The 17,575-nt window shown below is 44.8% G+C and overlaps 1 protein-coding gene across 5 annotated transcripts in view; it reads left to right on the forward strand.

Moving 5' to 3' along the window:
- The window catches only part of LARS2 (leucyl-tRNA synthetase 2, mitochondrial), a 149,751-nt gene that overhangs the window by 17,765 nt on the left and 114,411 nt on the right, over nucleotides 1-17,575 (forward strand). For 4 of the 5 annotated variants that reach the window (XR_003518245.1, XM_027585308.2, XM_027585307.2 and 1 more), the window contains exons 4-5: nucleotides 5,301-5,392; nucleotides 7,650-7,710. The exons of the other annotated variant lie outside the window; for it this stretch is intronic. Coding sequence is in view for 3 of the 4 variants with exons in the window: in XM_027585308.2 (XP_027441109.1) it covers nucleotides 5,301-5,392; nucleotides 7,650-7,710 (153 nt within the window). In the remaining variant the exon portion in view is untranslated. The remainder of the gene's footprint in view (nucleotides 1-5,300; nucleotides 5,393-7,649; nucleotides 7,711-17,575) is intronic. 5 annotated transcript variants of the gene reach the window in all.

Consider the following 17,575-nt stretch of genomic DNA (forward strand, 5'->3'; position numbering starts at 1 on the left):
TGATCTTATTTCCTGTGTTGGAGGAAGAACTGTATCTTTGCCTGTTCTTTTTTTCCTTCTTAAAAAAAAAATGTATTTTTAAATTGTATGTAACATTCCGTATTCCCCCCTTTAAAAAGAAGAAATACAACATAGATGAGGCTGCAGTCCCTTCTGACCCCCTCCTCCCTGACCACGCCCTTCTGGGCAGTGATCCCTGGCATGTATCGGTGTGTATCCCTTCCGAGCCTTGTCTGCTAGTTGTCATTTGTAACTGCTCTCTCCTGTATCCCTTTCTTCTTGTCTGCTTGCCATCCTATCCTGCCTGCCAACCCTGGGACGCCCACGGCTCAGCTCAGGGGGCGGCAGAAGGCCCTGTCAGGGTGAGCCATGGGCACGTGACTGTCCACACCAGAGGCTGGCCTCGCCCCAGCTCCCAGCCCTCGCCTTCTGCCCGGCTCTGGTCTGACTTGCCAGGTCTCTGATCCTTGGGTTTGCCCCTCTCCCATAGCTGGCCCTGACTCCCCTTTGATATCTCAGATTGTGGTAGGTTTGCGGTCTTGCTGGTGTTGCCGGGCTGGCCTGTGGCCAGTCGGCTGTCAGCTCTACCTACTGCTTTGCCTTGTACAGCAGGACTGACCCCCGCAGACCACGTTTCCCAAGCCCTGGTGGCAGCTGGCCTCCAGCTGGTTTTGGACAGTAAGAAATTCTGGCAAGACTGGAGTGCAGGAGGGAAAGAGAAGCCAGAGAATTTCTCTCTCTCTGCGCTGGTCAGCAGCTTCTTCGGGAATCCAGTTCCATCTGGGCAGATCCACATGTGTTTCGGTTTTTATACCTGATCTTGGCCTTGGAGTTCTGTTACCTCTGCCTCCCACTTTTTTCCTTCAGTCTAGGGGTGGTGGCGGTGTCCCACTCTTCCAGACTCGGGGGTTGTTCTCCTGTCCCCCTTGGCTTCTCACTCAATTGTAAATTGAGTGTTTGTTAGAAGAACGGCTGGAAATGATGGTTTTTCACACACCGGAAGTTTATGTTATAGATTTCCAAGTTAGAGCTACTAGGACTTTTTCTTGGTTCCTTTTCTGCAGAAAGCACTCATGTCCAAGAAGGATTAACTCCTAGGGAATTGAGCGGGCTCGGGTGGCCCTAGCATTAAAGGTTAAACCAAGTTACGGTGAAAGAAAGAAAGGGGTAGGAATTTGAGAACCGAAAAGGAGAGTCTAGAGTTCCTCCCAGTGAATGTTTTGGACAGTCTTGGCCACAGGGAATCACAGGCAAGAAAGCCGGCATCCCAGGGTGCCTGGGTGGCTCAGTTGGTTAAGCAACTGCCTTCAGCTCGGGTCATGATCCTGGAGTCCCGGGATCAAGTCCCGCATCAGGCTCCCTGCTCAGCGGGGGGTCTGCTTCTCCCTCTGACTCTCCCCCCCCATGTGCTCTCTCTTTGTCTCTCATTCTCTCTCTCAAATAAATAAATAAAATCTTTAAAAAAAAAAAAGAAAGAAAGAAAGCTGGCATCCCAGACTAGATTGGAGGTATTCGATGTGGACGATGTGTAAGAGACCAAGAGGCGAAGGAGGCTGGGAAAGGAAGCACCTGACGTGGTATCTTTTACATAAATGGGCTGTAACAGTTTGACCAGCAGATAGAACCTGCTGCCTCGGAGAAAGGGATGGGCTTTGGTATTTCATGATCCTGTTATAGGTCTTCACTTGGTTCCCCCTTGACAGTCATGAATTCTGTCCTAGTATTAGAGTGGGTTCTGTGCTTGGTCCCTGGGTCTCTGGAAACCCAGGGTCTAGGAGTGAGGGGACCCCTTTCCTGCTCCGTAGAAACTTGGCTCATGGGAACGTTTATTCCAGTGATCCGGCCCATGGTGGAGGAAACCATTCTGACTTCAAGATGCAAAAGGGCCTTCCTACAGTCTGTATTCTAGGGCAGGCATTTGCTTTTTTATCGATTTTCAGTTAAGAATGGAATATTAAGAAGCTTTAAGATTTTCCAGCTTGGTTTTTCATAGACAGCTTGGGTAACATGTGGGCTAAGAATATCTTTTCATGTGAATTTCATCTGAAAACAAAAATAGAAAAATATTACATAAATCCAGACTGGTTTTTGTGACGGTCTCCGTATTGACTTTATTTAAAAATATGGACAGCTGTTTAACAGAATGTTAATAGGCAGGAGCGTTGACCCGGTGCCATTTTGGCAGCTCCCACAAAGAAACCAAGTGGTAATTAAGTTTTTCCCCCTTCTCCGGGAGCAGTTACACAACAGTTACATCTTTCTGCCAGTGAAGCAGCCCTAGGAGAATTCAAGCACAGCTGGAAGTTACACTCCTGTGCAGTCCGCAGAAGTACCGCAGAACTTTCTAGTAATGCAGCACAAATCCCTGACATGGGGTTGATTTTATTTATTTATTTGTTTATAGCTTTTGAAAATTAAAGGAAAAGAGAAAAAATCTGTGAAGCTTAACGGTTTAATACCAGGGGATGTTTTTCATCTGTGGCTTAAGCAGTGCTGAAGAGAAAGCTGTATCCTAACAGGCGTTTGTTTTACTTGGGATTCTTGGCTACCAAGGACTGCAGCCCAGCCCAGCCCAGCTTCAGCCAAAAAGGGAAGTTTGTTCGTGTTTACAGACCCTGGTGTAGCTCATAGAATGAGAGGCAGTGTTGCGGGAAACAAGCCCGTGGGCATTAGGACCAGGTCCTGGCAGCATGTCAGTACCCTCAGCCTCGGTCCCCATGCAAGCTTTGTTTTCTCAGACACCTCCATCCGGTGGAAGGCGGACTCACCTGGAGCCCCGGTCGGTCTCACCTCCTTGTTCCTCCGGGCCAAGGAGAAAGGAGTGAAGAGAGTGCGCTGTCGCCTTCCTGTTCTATGTCGCATCCCACCTCCACCACCCCCCCCCCCCCCCCCCCGCAAACAACAGACAAGTCCAGCGAAGCGTTCAGGCCTGTAACCAGAGGGGCAGGTTTTGTGATTGGCAGCCCCCACCAGGACTGTGTGAAGTTGGAGGAGGAGCAGGTTCCAGAAGAGCAGGGACACTGTCCGGAAGGGTGAAGCATTTTGGGTCTGCCACATTTAGCAAGAGGCAGAGAGACCTTGGGTTGGGTCTGAAAGATCAACTGGATTGGGTTGTGTCTAGCTGGGTTCCTAAAACTACAAAGAACAGCTATACCCGGGGAATGTGAGAATGTTTTAAAAAGACACACACGTTTAAACCTCATGGTCCGTTCAGTTTGGTGAAGAACTTCCAATGCCTGGCACCAACGTGCTGCAGACAGTTGCCATGAGTAACCCACGTTCAGGATGTGTGTGAGGTCAAGGAGTCTCCCTACCTGTTGTCAGAGGGCCACTGTGATACCTCTGGCCAGTGACATGGCTGAAATGTTGCCAGGGGAACCAGTGATGCGCCACGTTGTGGGTGCTGCAGACCAGGGGTACCAGATGACGGCAGCTGCCACGTAGTGAGCGCCCCCATGTCTCAGGTGTGTGGACTGGGCACCATGCTGAGCACACCACCGACATGGCACATAATCCTCAACCCAAGGTGGCTGCTTTCAGTCACTAGTGTGAGTTGAGAGTCCGAGTAAGTAATGTGCCTCGGGTCCCACTGCCAGTAAATGGGAGCCAGCTTGGGTTTGGGACTTTTCCCCTCAGACCACACAGCCTCCTGAAGAGAGAGCCTTTGTTGGCGTTTCCCACTCATTAGCCAAAGGGGTTTGAGTGGCTCTGATTGTGGGGGCCTGGTCTTCGGCTTTAGATGGGATGATTCCATCAGACTACTCCAACCCGTTAAAAAAAATAATGCGCCCAACAGAAGGTGACTTTAAGGCAAGTGGTTCCAAACACTGGGGGAAGCAGGCCTGTTCTCTTCCTGCCACCTGTTAAGTGGGACGAGAGGGAGAACAAATCTGGAGACTGGGATGGGGGGGACAAGCCCAGTTTGGGACACTTTGCATCATAGGTGCCTATGGACCTGAGGCGGGATGGCCGTGGGCGATACGCATGTGCACCTCAGAGAGTCCTTGGGCCAGACAGAAAGATGGAAGAAAACCCCAGGTGCGCAGTGGGAAGGAAGTAAGAGATAAAATATATACATTTTTTATCTCTCTCTCTATATATAAATAATATGATCCCTATCTCTATCATATATATATATATATATATATATAAAATATCCCTCTCTCTAAAAATTGGATATAAGTTTACCAAATTTAACTGGTTATGTATGGCTGCCTGGTAGAATTACAAGTGAGTTTTGTTTTCTTCTGAGTATTTCTCTCTGTATAGTGAATATGCATTACTTCACATATCAGAGGGAAAAGTATTTTTATAAAAGAAAACAAGACCTATTTCTTTAGTGGAAAATGGCCTGTGATGATACACATGGGTGATGAGGTGATTGATACCCCTGAGTATCTGTCGTTATCCCAAGGCAATGTGTGTGAACCCAAGCTCAGGTTGTCTGTATGGTTACAAACAAGGCTGTCCCTCGGTGCCACAGTGCGTGTTTCAAGCCATTGTTCCCATTCACAGCATGTAAAGTAGGTAGACAGAAGCTGCCCACTGAGCTGTAACTGCTGCCCATTTGCAGAAATGATCACCTTACTGGCCCATCCTGGCTGAAGGTAATTGCTTCTGGTGTGATCCAGCTAGGCTGTTCACTCTTGCTGCGCCGCCGTTGCTTAAACTGTGAAATTAAAGGGGGTTAGGGCTGGAGGACAGATCTCAAAAGCCTTTTTGAGCTCTAAGATTTTAGGCTTCCCTATTCGTCAGAGAATAGGAACATCTTACAGGGAGTGATTCAAAGTGGCTGTTGCACTCTTGAAAGGTGGCTAGTGCGACCAAAGGACTGATGAATTTTTAATATTAATTAATTTAAGTTTATTTTTACATAAGCACATGTGGCCAGTGGCCACCATATTGGACGGCAGAGCTCCTCCATTGGAAGATAGTAATATGAGATGAGCATTTTAAATGCCTATACATTTTTACATGTACGTATTTTTGAAATTAAAAAAAAAACCTATAATTTAGAAAAACAGTTTGGTTTCATTATAGACAACATAGACAACAAGAAGAAAGTAGAGTAGTCACAAAGGAGAGTCTACTCAGAGATAATGGCTATGGGCACCTTGGTGTATAACCTTCTAAATGCTCTCCTCTGCGTATGTCATAGTAGCCAGCTGGCTTTTAGAAGCATAGTCTGGGATCATCCAGAAAGGGATATGACATGTTCATAGGAGACAATGGCCCGGAAGACAATACGGATAGAGGTGTTAGCAATCGGCCATGGCTGATGTTTCTTTCCTGGATGCTAGGTCATCAACCCCATGGGATGGGATGCCTTTGGACTGCCTGCTGAAAATGCAGCGATTGAGAGGAATCTACATCCAGAAAGTTGGACACAAAGGTATGTATCTACAGGCGTCTTCAAATACTTCTATACAGAAACCTTAAAAAAAATGTTTTAATCTGTGCGTGAGAAACAGCGAAGCAAACAAAACATTGCAGTCTGCCAAGCGATGAACAGGATTGTATATATTGGCGCTGGTCTTCTAGTATGCTGTATTCTTAACTGAGAAGTCCCAAAGAAGGTTCTGGTTATTGATTCATGTGTTCATTTTGATGCTTTGTTGTTACAAAGTTATTCTTCCCTTGAGTATTTGCATTTGGAAGGAAAAAGTAGGAGAGGGTTGCATTTGTTAAATTTCTACAATGCTTCTCATCTGCTTGACCACAGTGTGAGCTATATCCAAATTCCACATTGTAATTTTCTCTGAGAATTCTGTTAATTTTTGCCTTCACCATTCCAGAGCGAGGGGAACTTAGACATTCAGTACAGAAATATATGGCCAATATATTTTGGGGATGGCTTTCTCCAAGGGGGACACATTCCCAATTCCACCTGTGCCTCAGGCTTCCACATACATGTGGGCCAGCAGTGCCCATCCTTCATCCCAGAACCCAGTGGAATGTTCTGGGCTCACTCCATCAGCCTCTTTCACAAAGATCTGGGGCCTTTCCCCACTCCATGCCTCAAGAGATCTAGAAGGGCAGTTCCAGGGCCTGTCCCCATTGTCTTTGACCTCCCTTTGCTTTATCTTGCCCGAGGCTACTTTCGAAAAACATCCACTGTACCATCCACTTCTCTTTTATTCTCTTAACCCTTAGTTCCCACTTTTTCAGGATTCTAGATTAAATGGGAGTAATGAAAAAAGGAAGAAAAGATAATCAAATAAAGTGGATCAAATATGGCACAAAATTGATCTAAGCTAGACCGAGGATTGGCACATTAGGGCCCGTGGGCCAGATTTGGCCCTGCCTGATTTTGTAAATAAAGTTTTATTGGAACACAGCCATACCCATTTGTTTACATATTGCCCATGGCTGCTTTCATGATACAGGGGCAGAATTGAGTTGTTGTGATAGACATATGGCTCACAAAGCTGAAAACATTTACCATCTGGCCCTTTACAGAAGAAGTTTGCCAAATCCTCCACGGAGAAAATAGCCATTAAGAAGATGGCCCCTGAATCAGGCCACCTCGGTGCAAATGCTGCCTTTCCTTCTTGCTTGCTAATCACCTTGAGAAAATTACTTAATGTCTCTGTGCTTCAGTGTATTTGTCTGTACAAGAGGGATAGTCATCGTTCCTACCTCATCTGAATGGATAAAGATTAAGCACCATCTTCGTTGGCTACTGTAACAAAAATGCCATAGTCTGGGTTGGCTTATAAACAATAGACATTTCTTTCTCATAGTTCTAGAGGCTGGAAAGTCCAAGACCAAGGGCAGATTTGGTGTATGGAGAAGACCCTCCTTCCTGGTTCACAGATGGCCATCTTTGTGTCCCCACATGGCAGAAGGGCCAAGGAAGCTCTCTGGCGTCTATTTCATAAAGGCACTGCTCCCGTTCAAGAGGGCTTCCCCCACATGACCTCATCACCTTCCAAAGTCCTCACCTCTAAATACCATCACCTTGGAGATTAGGTTTCAACAGACAAACTCTGCAGGGACATAAACATTGTCCATAGCAAGCACTTTTTCTGCAAAATATCTTGCACAAAGCCTGGCATAAAGTAAGCTATTGTTGGTTAAGCAGAGATCACCTAGGGGAAAAAAAAATGATGTTATCACCTTATTTCATATTATATTAAAGTTGATTCATTCGCTTTTCTCCCCCCATCCCAATTATTGGACAGTTTTAGATTTTAAGTTTTGACTGATAAGCACGAAAGCAGGTTTCTTTTGGATTCCCACGATTTGCACATTGGGGTTTTTCTCTTCAGTTGATTTTAAACTTATACATGCTTGGCTTAAATTTATGCGGAATATAGATGTATGGATGGGCCGGGAGTGCACATACCAAAGGGGTTGCCTATCATGGCCAGAGGAAGGGCCAGTCCCCAGGGCCAAAGACCATTGTGGTTTCTAGTAGATTCTGTATGAATCCGAAGAATAGGTGTCTTCTAATTCTAATACACTGATACTTTCGTTAATTCTTCGTGATTAATTTTTTTTTTTTTTTTTTTGGCCAGGACAAAGCAACATTGGAAGCCCTCTTGAATAATCTAGACTTTTACAGTTTCCCTTCACATTCTCAAAGTATGGTTTGTCTGTGGCTTTCCCCCCTCTGAAAACCAAACTTTCTTCCCTCTGTTTCACAGTAATATTGAACACATGAGGAAGCAGCTTGATCGACTGGGCCTGTGTTTCAGCTGGGATAGGGTAAGTCAGCCCTTTCTCCTGGAGGGGTTTCATTTTTATGAAGGTCCCAGCTACGCAGGAGATCATGCACACTTTATGTTTCTCCTCTTTGGGTTGGGAGAAGGGAAGGGAGGGAGGGAAGGATTAGCACTCCACAAATGAAAAAAATATTCCCGGAGGACAGTCTGCCTGCAAACAAGTAATTTTCTATGGGATTAAGGTAAGAGAGTTAACTTACTCTACAGCTGACTAGAATTTATATGTCAAAAGCTTTACACGTGGATTTCTCTTCTTCTCTGCAATATTTTTAAAAAGACTGTTGGAATCTCTATAAACGTGATTAACTAACCACCCATCGGGGTTTTTTGGGTGGTTAGGTGTTAAGTTGACTGACCAACTATTTACCTTTGTTCCGAGTCCAAAATTGAGTCTCATAACAGCCCGTAATGCTTGTGTCACAAGTGGCATTTTGGTGTAGAATGCTTTTGAACTGTATATTAAACCAATGGAGAATTCCAGGTGTGGGAGGCATTGATGAAGACCACCTGGGTGTTAAGAACATTCAGGAAACTGGAAACTGAGCCCTTCAACGCTCTGGCCAGAGGCCCACCCCCTTGGACACTGGTGGCCTGTTTGGTAGGAGGGATTCCTGCCTGTCCCTTCACTGGACCATCCAATGTCATGATCCCTCTTAGCATCCATATACTCCACAAAATGATTGAAGTTTTCATTGCTGGACCTGTCAAGGTCCAGTTCACATCCTTTTCCCCATGAGAAGCACCTGGAACAAACCCAAATACGATCTTTTCCTCCTCCTTCAGCAATTTCTTAAATAATGGAGATTTGATGAGTACAGTGAAAGAAAGCAAACACATTTCAACAGTCCCTTTTTGTTTTTTTCTGGTGGCTTCTTTAGATAAGGTCATGAGCTGAATCAAGTTCTCGTTATACCACTGATGCCATTTTTACCACTGGCTTGACTTGCAGGGTTACCAAGTGTTTCATTTGGTGGAGGTGTGAAAAAGTCCTGGTGGCCTGGTCCCATTGTCCTGAGGTGCTAGTGGGGAATCGCGAACCAAATGCAGTCTGATGCAGAGACACCTGAGTCCTGCCCAGAGCTCTCCAGAGATGAGATTCTAGATTCCTTGAGGGCAGAGATGGACTTGGTAACTCTCTAGTCCTGCACAGGAACATCAGGCATTAAGTGGTTCAAAATATTAGTGGATTATCGTAGAAGATTAGAAAATACAGAAAAGTCTAAAGAAGAACGTAAGTCAGTGCGGCTAATTTAACATCTTGGTATGGTTCCTTGTGTCTTTTATTCTGGAATTATAAGCATCTATGTAACTTCCTTTTGCAAAGTTGAATTCATAATGCATGTTTTTATCTTGCCTTTTTTTTTTAACCTACTATTCATGAACATTTTCCCATTTTATTAAATATTCTTTGAAAAAATGACTTTTTAGAGCGGTCTAGTTTTCCATCTTATGACTATTGTAATTTATGTAACTTATCCCTTATTATCATACATTTAGATAGATTTTAATGTTTCTCTATTATAAATACGGGTACTCAGTCCCTTCTGTGCAAATCTGAAGTCCAGAAAGCTCTAAAAACTGAAAATTTTTTTTAATTCAGCCTACTACAAAACCTGACCTGAACTGGTATTTATCTCACTTAGGATGAATGTTTGTATATATTCCTATAGGAATAGTAATATAACTGATTACCAGGTACTCTTCCAGACCTCGTTGGGTAAATATGCTATTATTTTTTGATATCCAAAAAGGTCTTTTTTATTTAAATTTTAATTTTTTTTTAAGATTTTATTTATTTGAGAGAGAGCATGAGAGAGAGCACAAGAGGGGATAGCATCAGAGGGAGAAGCAGACTCCCTGCTGAACAGGGAGCCCGATGCGGGACTCGATCCCAGGACTCCGGGATCATGACCTGAGCCGAAGGCAGACACTTAATCGACTGAGCCACCCAGGCACTCCGTATATCCAAAAAGGTCTTAATCCTGAGGCACATTTGACTGCAAGCATTTCAGATAAGGGGTTTTGAACCTATTGTGCAGTGTTGTAGATAAATACATCTCCGCTGCTACCACTGTCTAATGGTTACTGAGCACTTAAACCATGGGCCAGGCACCCGTAATTATCTCTTTGGGTCCCTAGTAAGCTCTAAAATGAAAATACTTTTATTGACATCATTTTATTGCTGGTCACTCAAGCAAGCAGGGCTTGGCTAATTAGCTGACCAATTTGCTATATTCATCCCCCACTCTTGGAACAGAAATCTTTTTTATAAAGATTATTTATTTATTTATTTGCTAGAGATAGGGAGAGGGAGAGCACAAGCAGGTGGAGTGGCAGGCAGGGGGAGAGGGAGAAGCAGGCTCCCTGCTGAGGGAGGAGCCCGACGTGGGGCTCATTCCCAGGATGCTGGGATCATGACCTGAGGCGAAGGCAGCCACTTAACCGACTGAACCACCCACGTGCCCCGGAGCAGAAATCTTGATATACCATTTTTTTTATTTCTTTAATGTGAACTCTCAGAAAAGCCATGATCAAGTTTAAGGCTTATATAAGTACTTGAAACTTAAGGGTATAATTTGGCTTGTGGTATTTTGAAGGTCTGAAGACCATACCAATTTACTCTCAAGTTGTTATAACGAGATGTTTTCGTCTGTATTTCTTTCATTGTTCATGATTGGTAGGTTTTTTTTCTTTCATGTGTTTAATGGATGTTTGAATTTGGGGTGTGTGTGTGGATGATCTAATCATGTCTTTTGCCCATACTGGTAAGGAGTGTTTGTTCTTTTCTTTTTTCTTTTTTTTTAGATTTTATTTATTTGAGCGGTAGAAAAAGCACGCGGGCATGAGCCAGTGGGGGAGGGTCAGAGAGAGAGGGAAAGAGAGAATCTCAAGCCAGCTCTGTGCTGAGTGCAGAGCCTGACTCAGGACTTGATCTCACGACCCTGAGATCATGACCTGAGCTAAAACCAAGATTTGGATGCCTAACCAACTGAGCCACCCAGGCGCCCTGATAGGAGTTTTTAGGCATAATTTATTCTTTATATTATACATTTTCTGATCATGTATTATTTCTTAAACCTTATGTTTGCTGCTAGTTTTAAAATCACATCCATAACAATTATTCAAATTGAAGTCTCCTTAGCTGGTTTCAGTGCTCATCAGTAGACCTTTTTAGACTATGTCTGCCCATTTAATAAATCTGGATTTGTGAAAATTTTATTTTGACTCTTGCTTTTTCTGGCATCATACCTTGTCTTCATAACGGAAAATGACTATCCTTTGCTTTCATGTGTGAACAGGAGTTTATTGGGGTATGGAATTCCTTTTTCTTTCAGATTTCTGTAGTGGACCTTGATGCTTGACCTACTTTTTAAAAAAAAATAATTATAGACTTACAGGAAGTTGCCAAGTAGTACAGAGATCCTAGGTACCCTGTGCCCAGCTTCCCCCAATGAGAACATTGGATGGAACTACAATATAATATAATATCAAAGCCAGGAAAATGACACTGGCATGAGACTATTAACTAGAGTACAAACCTCATTCAGATTTCGCCAGTTTTACACACAGTCGCTGGGGCGTGTGCAGTAGTAATCATTCTGTGTGGCTTAATCCCGTGTGGAATTTATGTAACCACCAGCTTCTGACCCGCCAGCCTTTGGGAGGGAAGTCTGAGGCCAGCCCAGACGGTCTCTTCGGTCCATTCGTACATGCAGTAATCTTTATACCCACATCTGATGCTCGTTGGGTTCTTCCTGTCGCTGCACCTGCCGTTTCAAGTTTTCATCCGAGCGTATCCCAGTTTCATCCTTCCACTTGAATTTTGGGTGCTGAGTGAGCCCTTTCAATCTGCAGTTGTGGGTCCTTCCCTGTGGCAGTTTTATGGGCTCTGGTTCCCAAGAACCTCGACTCGGTGCGTGCGCTCCGCTCACCTTTGTTTGTCTATCTCCCTCATGACCTTGGTCCCTTTGTTCTTCTCTACCTCTTGGGAGAACTTCTCCTGTTTGCTTTCCACATCACTGGGCCAGTTTCTATTGAATCAGTGCCACTTTGTGTGGTTTCTAATGCAGATACTCATTTGGCTTTTGTACTTTTAGATTGAGTCGTATTTTTTATCTCATGCAGTTCCCAGTTTCTTTCTCAAGCCTCTTCTTTATTTCCTTCTTCTTTCACCATCTTATCTCATCTGCACAGCCCGTGTATGTTCAGAAACTTTGAGGCTATAAGGAGATGCTCTTGAAAAATTATTTTTGCTTCCTGCGCTCAGTCTTTTTTACAAGTAGGAATGCCGTGTTGTCCTTGTTTGTTTCAGAATCTCTTCATAGATACCTTGTGGATTTTCTCCCATATTTGCTCAGTGACGTGGACTAATATATCAAGTTAGAGATCCAGCAGCCTGAGGGGAGGGGAAGGGAAGCTCCTTCGTAGTCTCTGCATCATTGATTCCTTTCTGGGTTTGGGGAATCCACTGCTCCTGGTGCATCTTTCCCTTAGGTCTGATCTTTACCCAGGGATGAGTTGTGGTATCACAGATACCCCTGACCTGACTGACCCAGAGGGGTCTTTGTGGGCTTTCTGTTTGCCCCGTGGCCTGCTGTCCACTCAGAACTTTGCCCTTTCAAGTGAGAGGTGGCAGAGCCCTGCTTCTCAAGAACCCAGTGTGTTCTTAGAGGTGGTGTGGGGGGGTGGCGGGGAAGCGCTGTTTGGCGTATGGTATTTTTCTTCAATTTGGTTCCATCTGCCAAATTCCTTGACATTTCTGGCACGTCAGGGGCACCTTCTGTTGTTTCCAGTACTGGTGTAGTAACCCCATGTCCCCGGTCTTTATATTCATTGGTCATTTTTTAAAAAAGATGTGATTTATTTGTTTGAGAGAGAGAGAGTGAGCAAGAGAGAAGGAGCAGAGGAAGGCAGAAGGGGAAGCAAGCTCCACGCTGAGCAGGGAGCCCGACATGGGCCTTGATCATGACCTGAGATCATGACCTGAGCCAAAGGCAGACGCTTAACCGACTGAGCCACCCAGGCACCCCACACCAATGCTTTTTGATTAAATGTTACAATCTGTTGGTCATATGGAGCAGCGAAGTCAGGAAGTAGAGCAATAGTTTATTTAATTGACGAGGCAAACCTGTCCCCTTTGCAAGTGACATTCCCAAAGTCTTATAAAAACTGGATAATTCAGCAGATGGATAACTGACAATTAACAATATTTTAAAGATAAGATAGCTCAGGGCGCCTGGGTGGCTCAGTTGGTTAAGCAACTGCCTTCGGCTCAGGTCATGATCCTGGAGTCCCAGGATCAAGTCCCACATCGGGCTCCCCGCTCAGCGGGGAGTCTGCTTCTCCCTCTGACCCTACCCCTCTTGGGCTCTCTCTCTCTCACTCTATCTCAAATAAATAAATAAATAAAAACTTAAAAAAAAAAAAGATAAGATAACTCAGAAATGCTGTCTTCTTTCCCCAGATGGAGAAAGCCCACTTTAAAACCCAGGTCAGGTCTCATTCTCCCCGCCTCTCCCGGGTAGGACTCCCGGAAGAATGGTCCAGCTCTCGAGCTATGTTCTCGTCATTCTTACATAAGGGGCTTAATTATCAGGATTAAAAAAAAAATGTATACATTTCTAGAGTTCAGGCATGTCTGGTGAGCCAGAATGAGAATCAAATGTTGCTGTTAGCATCGTGCCGGATTTCACTTTTTCAGATGTTATTCCTGAAACAGCTGGTATCATCTCGAGAAGAAGGAAAGTAAGAAGCCGAAAGCTGAATTTCAATGACTGAACATCTACTAAGGGAAGAATCAAAAGGAAATAAATTCCAGACTGTGCGGTGAGAGACAGGGACGTGCTTCTTGGCAGGCTTCCTGCAGAGATGGTGTGGGTTACATTCTACTCTCGTGGGTTCAGGTGACAGCCTCGGTGGTCACCCACTGGTCCTAGGGGACAGCCCCGTGAGTTCCTTGTGACAAATGACAGAGTTGGCTTTTACATTGTTTGGTGTGGCCCGTTGAGGCGGGCGTGTCTCTGACTTTGTGCTCTGCCTTCTCACTAGTGCTCTGAGCTGGTTCTAGAGCAGGCCTTCACTGTGCATCTTGGCTGAAGTACCCTGGGGCCCGATTTTTATCAGGAATCATCTGGATAATTGTGGGAGCAGTCCCTAGGAGTTGCCTTCAAACTCGGACGAGTATAAGAAGGAAAAACAAAAGTTCAAACCAGATGGGATTCAAAGGAATGCCTGCGGAATGGGCCAGAGGAGGGCTTTGGTATTTGTTTATGGCGCTTGCTGAGCAATCCCCAAACACATTCATACTCCATCGTACAATCAAAACAAAACAAGACAAAATGGAAACATATTCCAGGACTTGGCATAAACCATGTTTGGATTAATTTTTCTTACTCTCCCGTACTGGAGCAATCACAAGTTGACTCTCGCTGAGTTTCTTTACTGTGGAGATCTTAGGAGTTTTTATTTACACTCATTTTCATTGGATTTTTAATCCCTTTGTCTCATTTCCTTCTTGTCTTCTTCTGTACATGTTGGTGCCCAGGAATAAAGACTGACAGCTTTGCCCATCAGTCCCGGTGGGGTCAGGCAAACTCCAGAATTACTGCCCCTTAAGACAGTCATCCCCAGCGTCCCGAAGGCAGGCTGCGCGGGCTGAGAAAGGCGTGGAGTGTGGCTACCGTGGAGCCAGAACGGGAGGCACGTCACAACTGTGCTCTATCAGAGGTTTTTTTTGTTTGTTTGTTTGTTTGTTTGTTTTTAAGATTTTATCTATTTATTTGACAGAGAGAGACACAACGAGAGCAGGAACACAAGCAGGGGGAGTGGGAGAGGGAGAAGCAGGCTTCCCGCGGAGCAGGGAGCCCGATGCGGGGCTCGATCCCAGGACCCTGGGATCATGACCTGAGCCGAAGGCAGATGCTTAACGACTGAGCCACCCAGGCGCCCCTCTATCAGAGCTTTTACCAGGATAGACTTTTGGTGCCTTTGAGCTTTTCCAGGTTTTATCTGGCAGTTCCGCACAGCCTGCATAAAGTAGGAGGGCCGCTGGGGTGCCCATGGCATCTCCACCGTGTGCACAGTTTACACTCAAAAAAATGAGCCTGGTATAGAGGACCTCCAAGCACTTGTCGCCCAGCTTCAACAGTTGCTGTTTTGTGACCAGTCTGACTTCATCCAAACCTTCCGCTCTGAATCACTTTGCAGCACACAAGAGGTCAGATAACTTTATCTGTAAAGAATTCAGTATGGATTGCTAGAAGCTGAAGGCGTGCTCTTCCCTCCTTCCTTCCCTCCTTTCCCGCTTCGTGCTCCTGTTGTCACAGCTGAAGCAGTGAAGGACAGTCCCCGCACGTCACGGAGTACCAGTCCTCTGGCAGATTGCGCTGGTTGTCTTGTAAATATCTCTTTCTCCTGAGACTCCAGCTTCTTGTCAGCCTGCACCCCTTTGTTTGGCCCTACCTGCCCACCCCCTCCCACCCTCACCCCCCCCCCCCCGTTGTTAACCACCCTCTTTTCCTGCATAACACACAAACTCTTTGGACCATACCTGCATGAGTTTACTTTCAGAGGCAGCACGATTTGTATGATTACAAAGTGAAGATTATGTTTGCCTCAAAGCCCTTAACCTTGGCATTTTGTTTACATAGAGGACCAGACATCTGATAAGAAGGATTAAACTCCAGGAAATAATGAGGGCTCAGAGGGTGTAGAAAGATATATTTCTAACGGTTTTTTTTTAGAAGGATTTAAAGAAGAGCTTAAAACAAAAAGAACTTGGGGGCAAGCGAGGGCCTGAACACATGGTTAGGAAGATTCCCATGGCGAGAGCTGGGAGCGGTGGTTGCCTTGACAACATGGAACAGGCACTCAAAGTGACTCTCCAAGTCTTCTTTCAGGCCCTGACAGAGGTGAAGCGGTTTGTCTGGCAGAGGCAGAAAATTAACCTTTTTCCGGAGGTTTTCCTCTGGGCGGGAGGGAAAAGGGGTTATCTTTGCTGTAGCTGAAGTGAATTGGCAGCGCAGCCTTCAGCGCTTAGCTGCTCACAGGGAGGTTGGTGCTGGTGCACAAGGGTTGGGTGCTCAGGGCTGTGGTCTTCTGCAGGTTGGGAACAACGTGTCCTCATGAATGCAGAGCACACGTGCCTCTGACCTCGTGCAGAGCTGTGCCGGTCCAATGGTTACATGTCCATGTTCATGGCTTCAACCAGGATAGCATTCTTGAATGCTTCAGCCCTAACTGAAGGAGGAGGTCCCCTGGGCCCCTCTGTGGATTTGGTTATTCAAGGAAGTAGTTAGTTTTATCCAGAGTCCTCCCCCACTGGTGGTCATGAGCTCAGTCAGGTCATCCCTGCCAAGGATGCACACTCTGGAATTACCCACTCCTCTCTGAGGCCTGGATTTTGATGATGGGTCTTGCCACTCACACGTGGTGGGCATCATCTGTTGCCTCTCTGAGCCTCAGCTTCTCTCCGAGGGAATGTTTCTTATGGTTATTGAAGAGATAACTCTTAGATCACTCTTTAAATGTCTTAGGAAATAAGAGTACAAAACCCTTCTCCTTCACAGCTCAGTCAGGCCTCAAGGTCCATCTTGCACATCAGCCAGGTGCAACCTTTGACCGCATGGGTGCCTGTCGTTGTGTGGGGACAGTGGGCTTTAAGCGTGCTGGGAAGCAATATCTAGAAGATCTTGAGGATGAAGTTGTTACTCCATGAAAATAACAAGGATTATTTACATGTATACTTCCACCAGCGGTTCTTAAACTTCGTGAGCATCAGAATCACCAAGAGAGCTTGTTAAAGCACAGATTTCTGGGCCCCACTCTCAGAGTTTCTTGTACCACAGACCTGTGATTTTGTTTTTCTATTCAGAAAAAAAGGATCTTAGGAATGATTGTGCTCCCAAACCTTATCAGGTGGGAATCAAAATACAGGCCTATCCTCAATTATTTCTAGCGTAAGGTAGAGCATAACTGAATAATAAAAACAAATTTTGGGAAAAAGTTGACAGTGTTTTTGCAAATACAAGATTTATTTTAATAACTTCTTAAATTGTGAGATATTACACATATATAGGCTAGAGCATAAAACATGTTTGTATGGCAACCGCCTAGGTTGCAAAATAAAACTTCACCAGCACCCACAATCTCACTCTGGACTTTTCCGTTCACAACTTTGTCTCTCCCCACTGCAAGTAACCACTGTTTTGACATCGGTGATCATCACTGCCTTGTTTGCAATATAATTTTATCACGACATACGTTTTTTAAACAATCACATAGATGGACTCACATAGTGTTTTTTTTTAATAGTAATCTCTATACCCAACATGGGGCTCAAACTCATGACCCCAAGATCAAGAGTCACATGATCTTCTGACTGAGCCAGCCAGGTGCCACTGGTATGTGTTCTTATGTGTCTAGCTTCTTTAACTGGACATTTTTTTTCTCCAACGATTTATAAAATGTTTTTGAACATTTATTTGCCTTCACCTGGATTCAACAATCATTTACATTTTGCCATATTTGCTTCATAACTTGCAGACACGGTGGTGCTTTGCTCCTAAGTGCTTCAGTTATTACTGTCTGAAGACTTAAGATGTCCTCCTACATAACCACAATACCATTTGACAACTAAAAAAAAATTAACAGTAGTTCCATGATATTATCTTATATGCAATCCATATGTGAATTTCCTGGTTGTTGCAAGAATGTTTTTCATAGCTATTTTTATCCTAGACACGTCCCCCATATTAGTTTTCTATTGCTACCATAAAAATGACCACAAGCTTAGCATCTTAAAAAACACAAACTCATTATCTCACAGTTTTAGTAAGCCAGAAATTTGG

This window comes from Zalophus californianus, chromosome 1 (genome assembly GCF_009762305.2).
Source record: "Zalophus californianus isolate mZalCal1 chromosome 1, mZalCal1.pri.v2, whole genome shotgun sequence".
NCBI lineage: Eukaryota > Metazoa > Chordata > Mammalia > Carnivora > Otariidae > Zalophus > Zalophus californianus.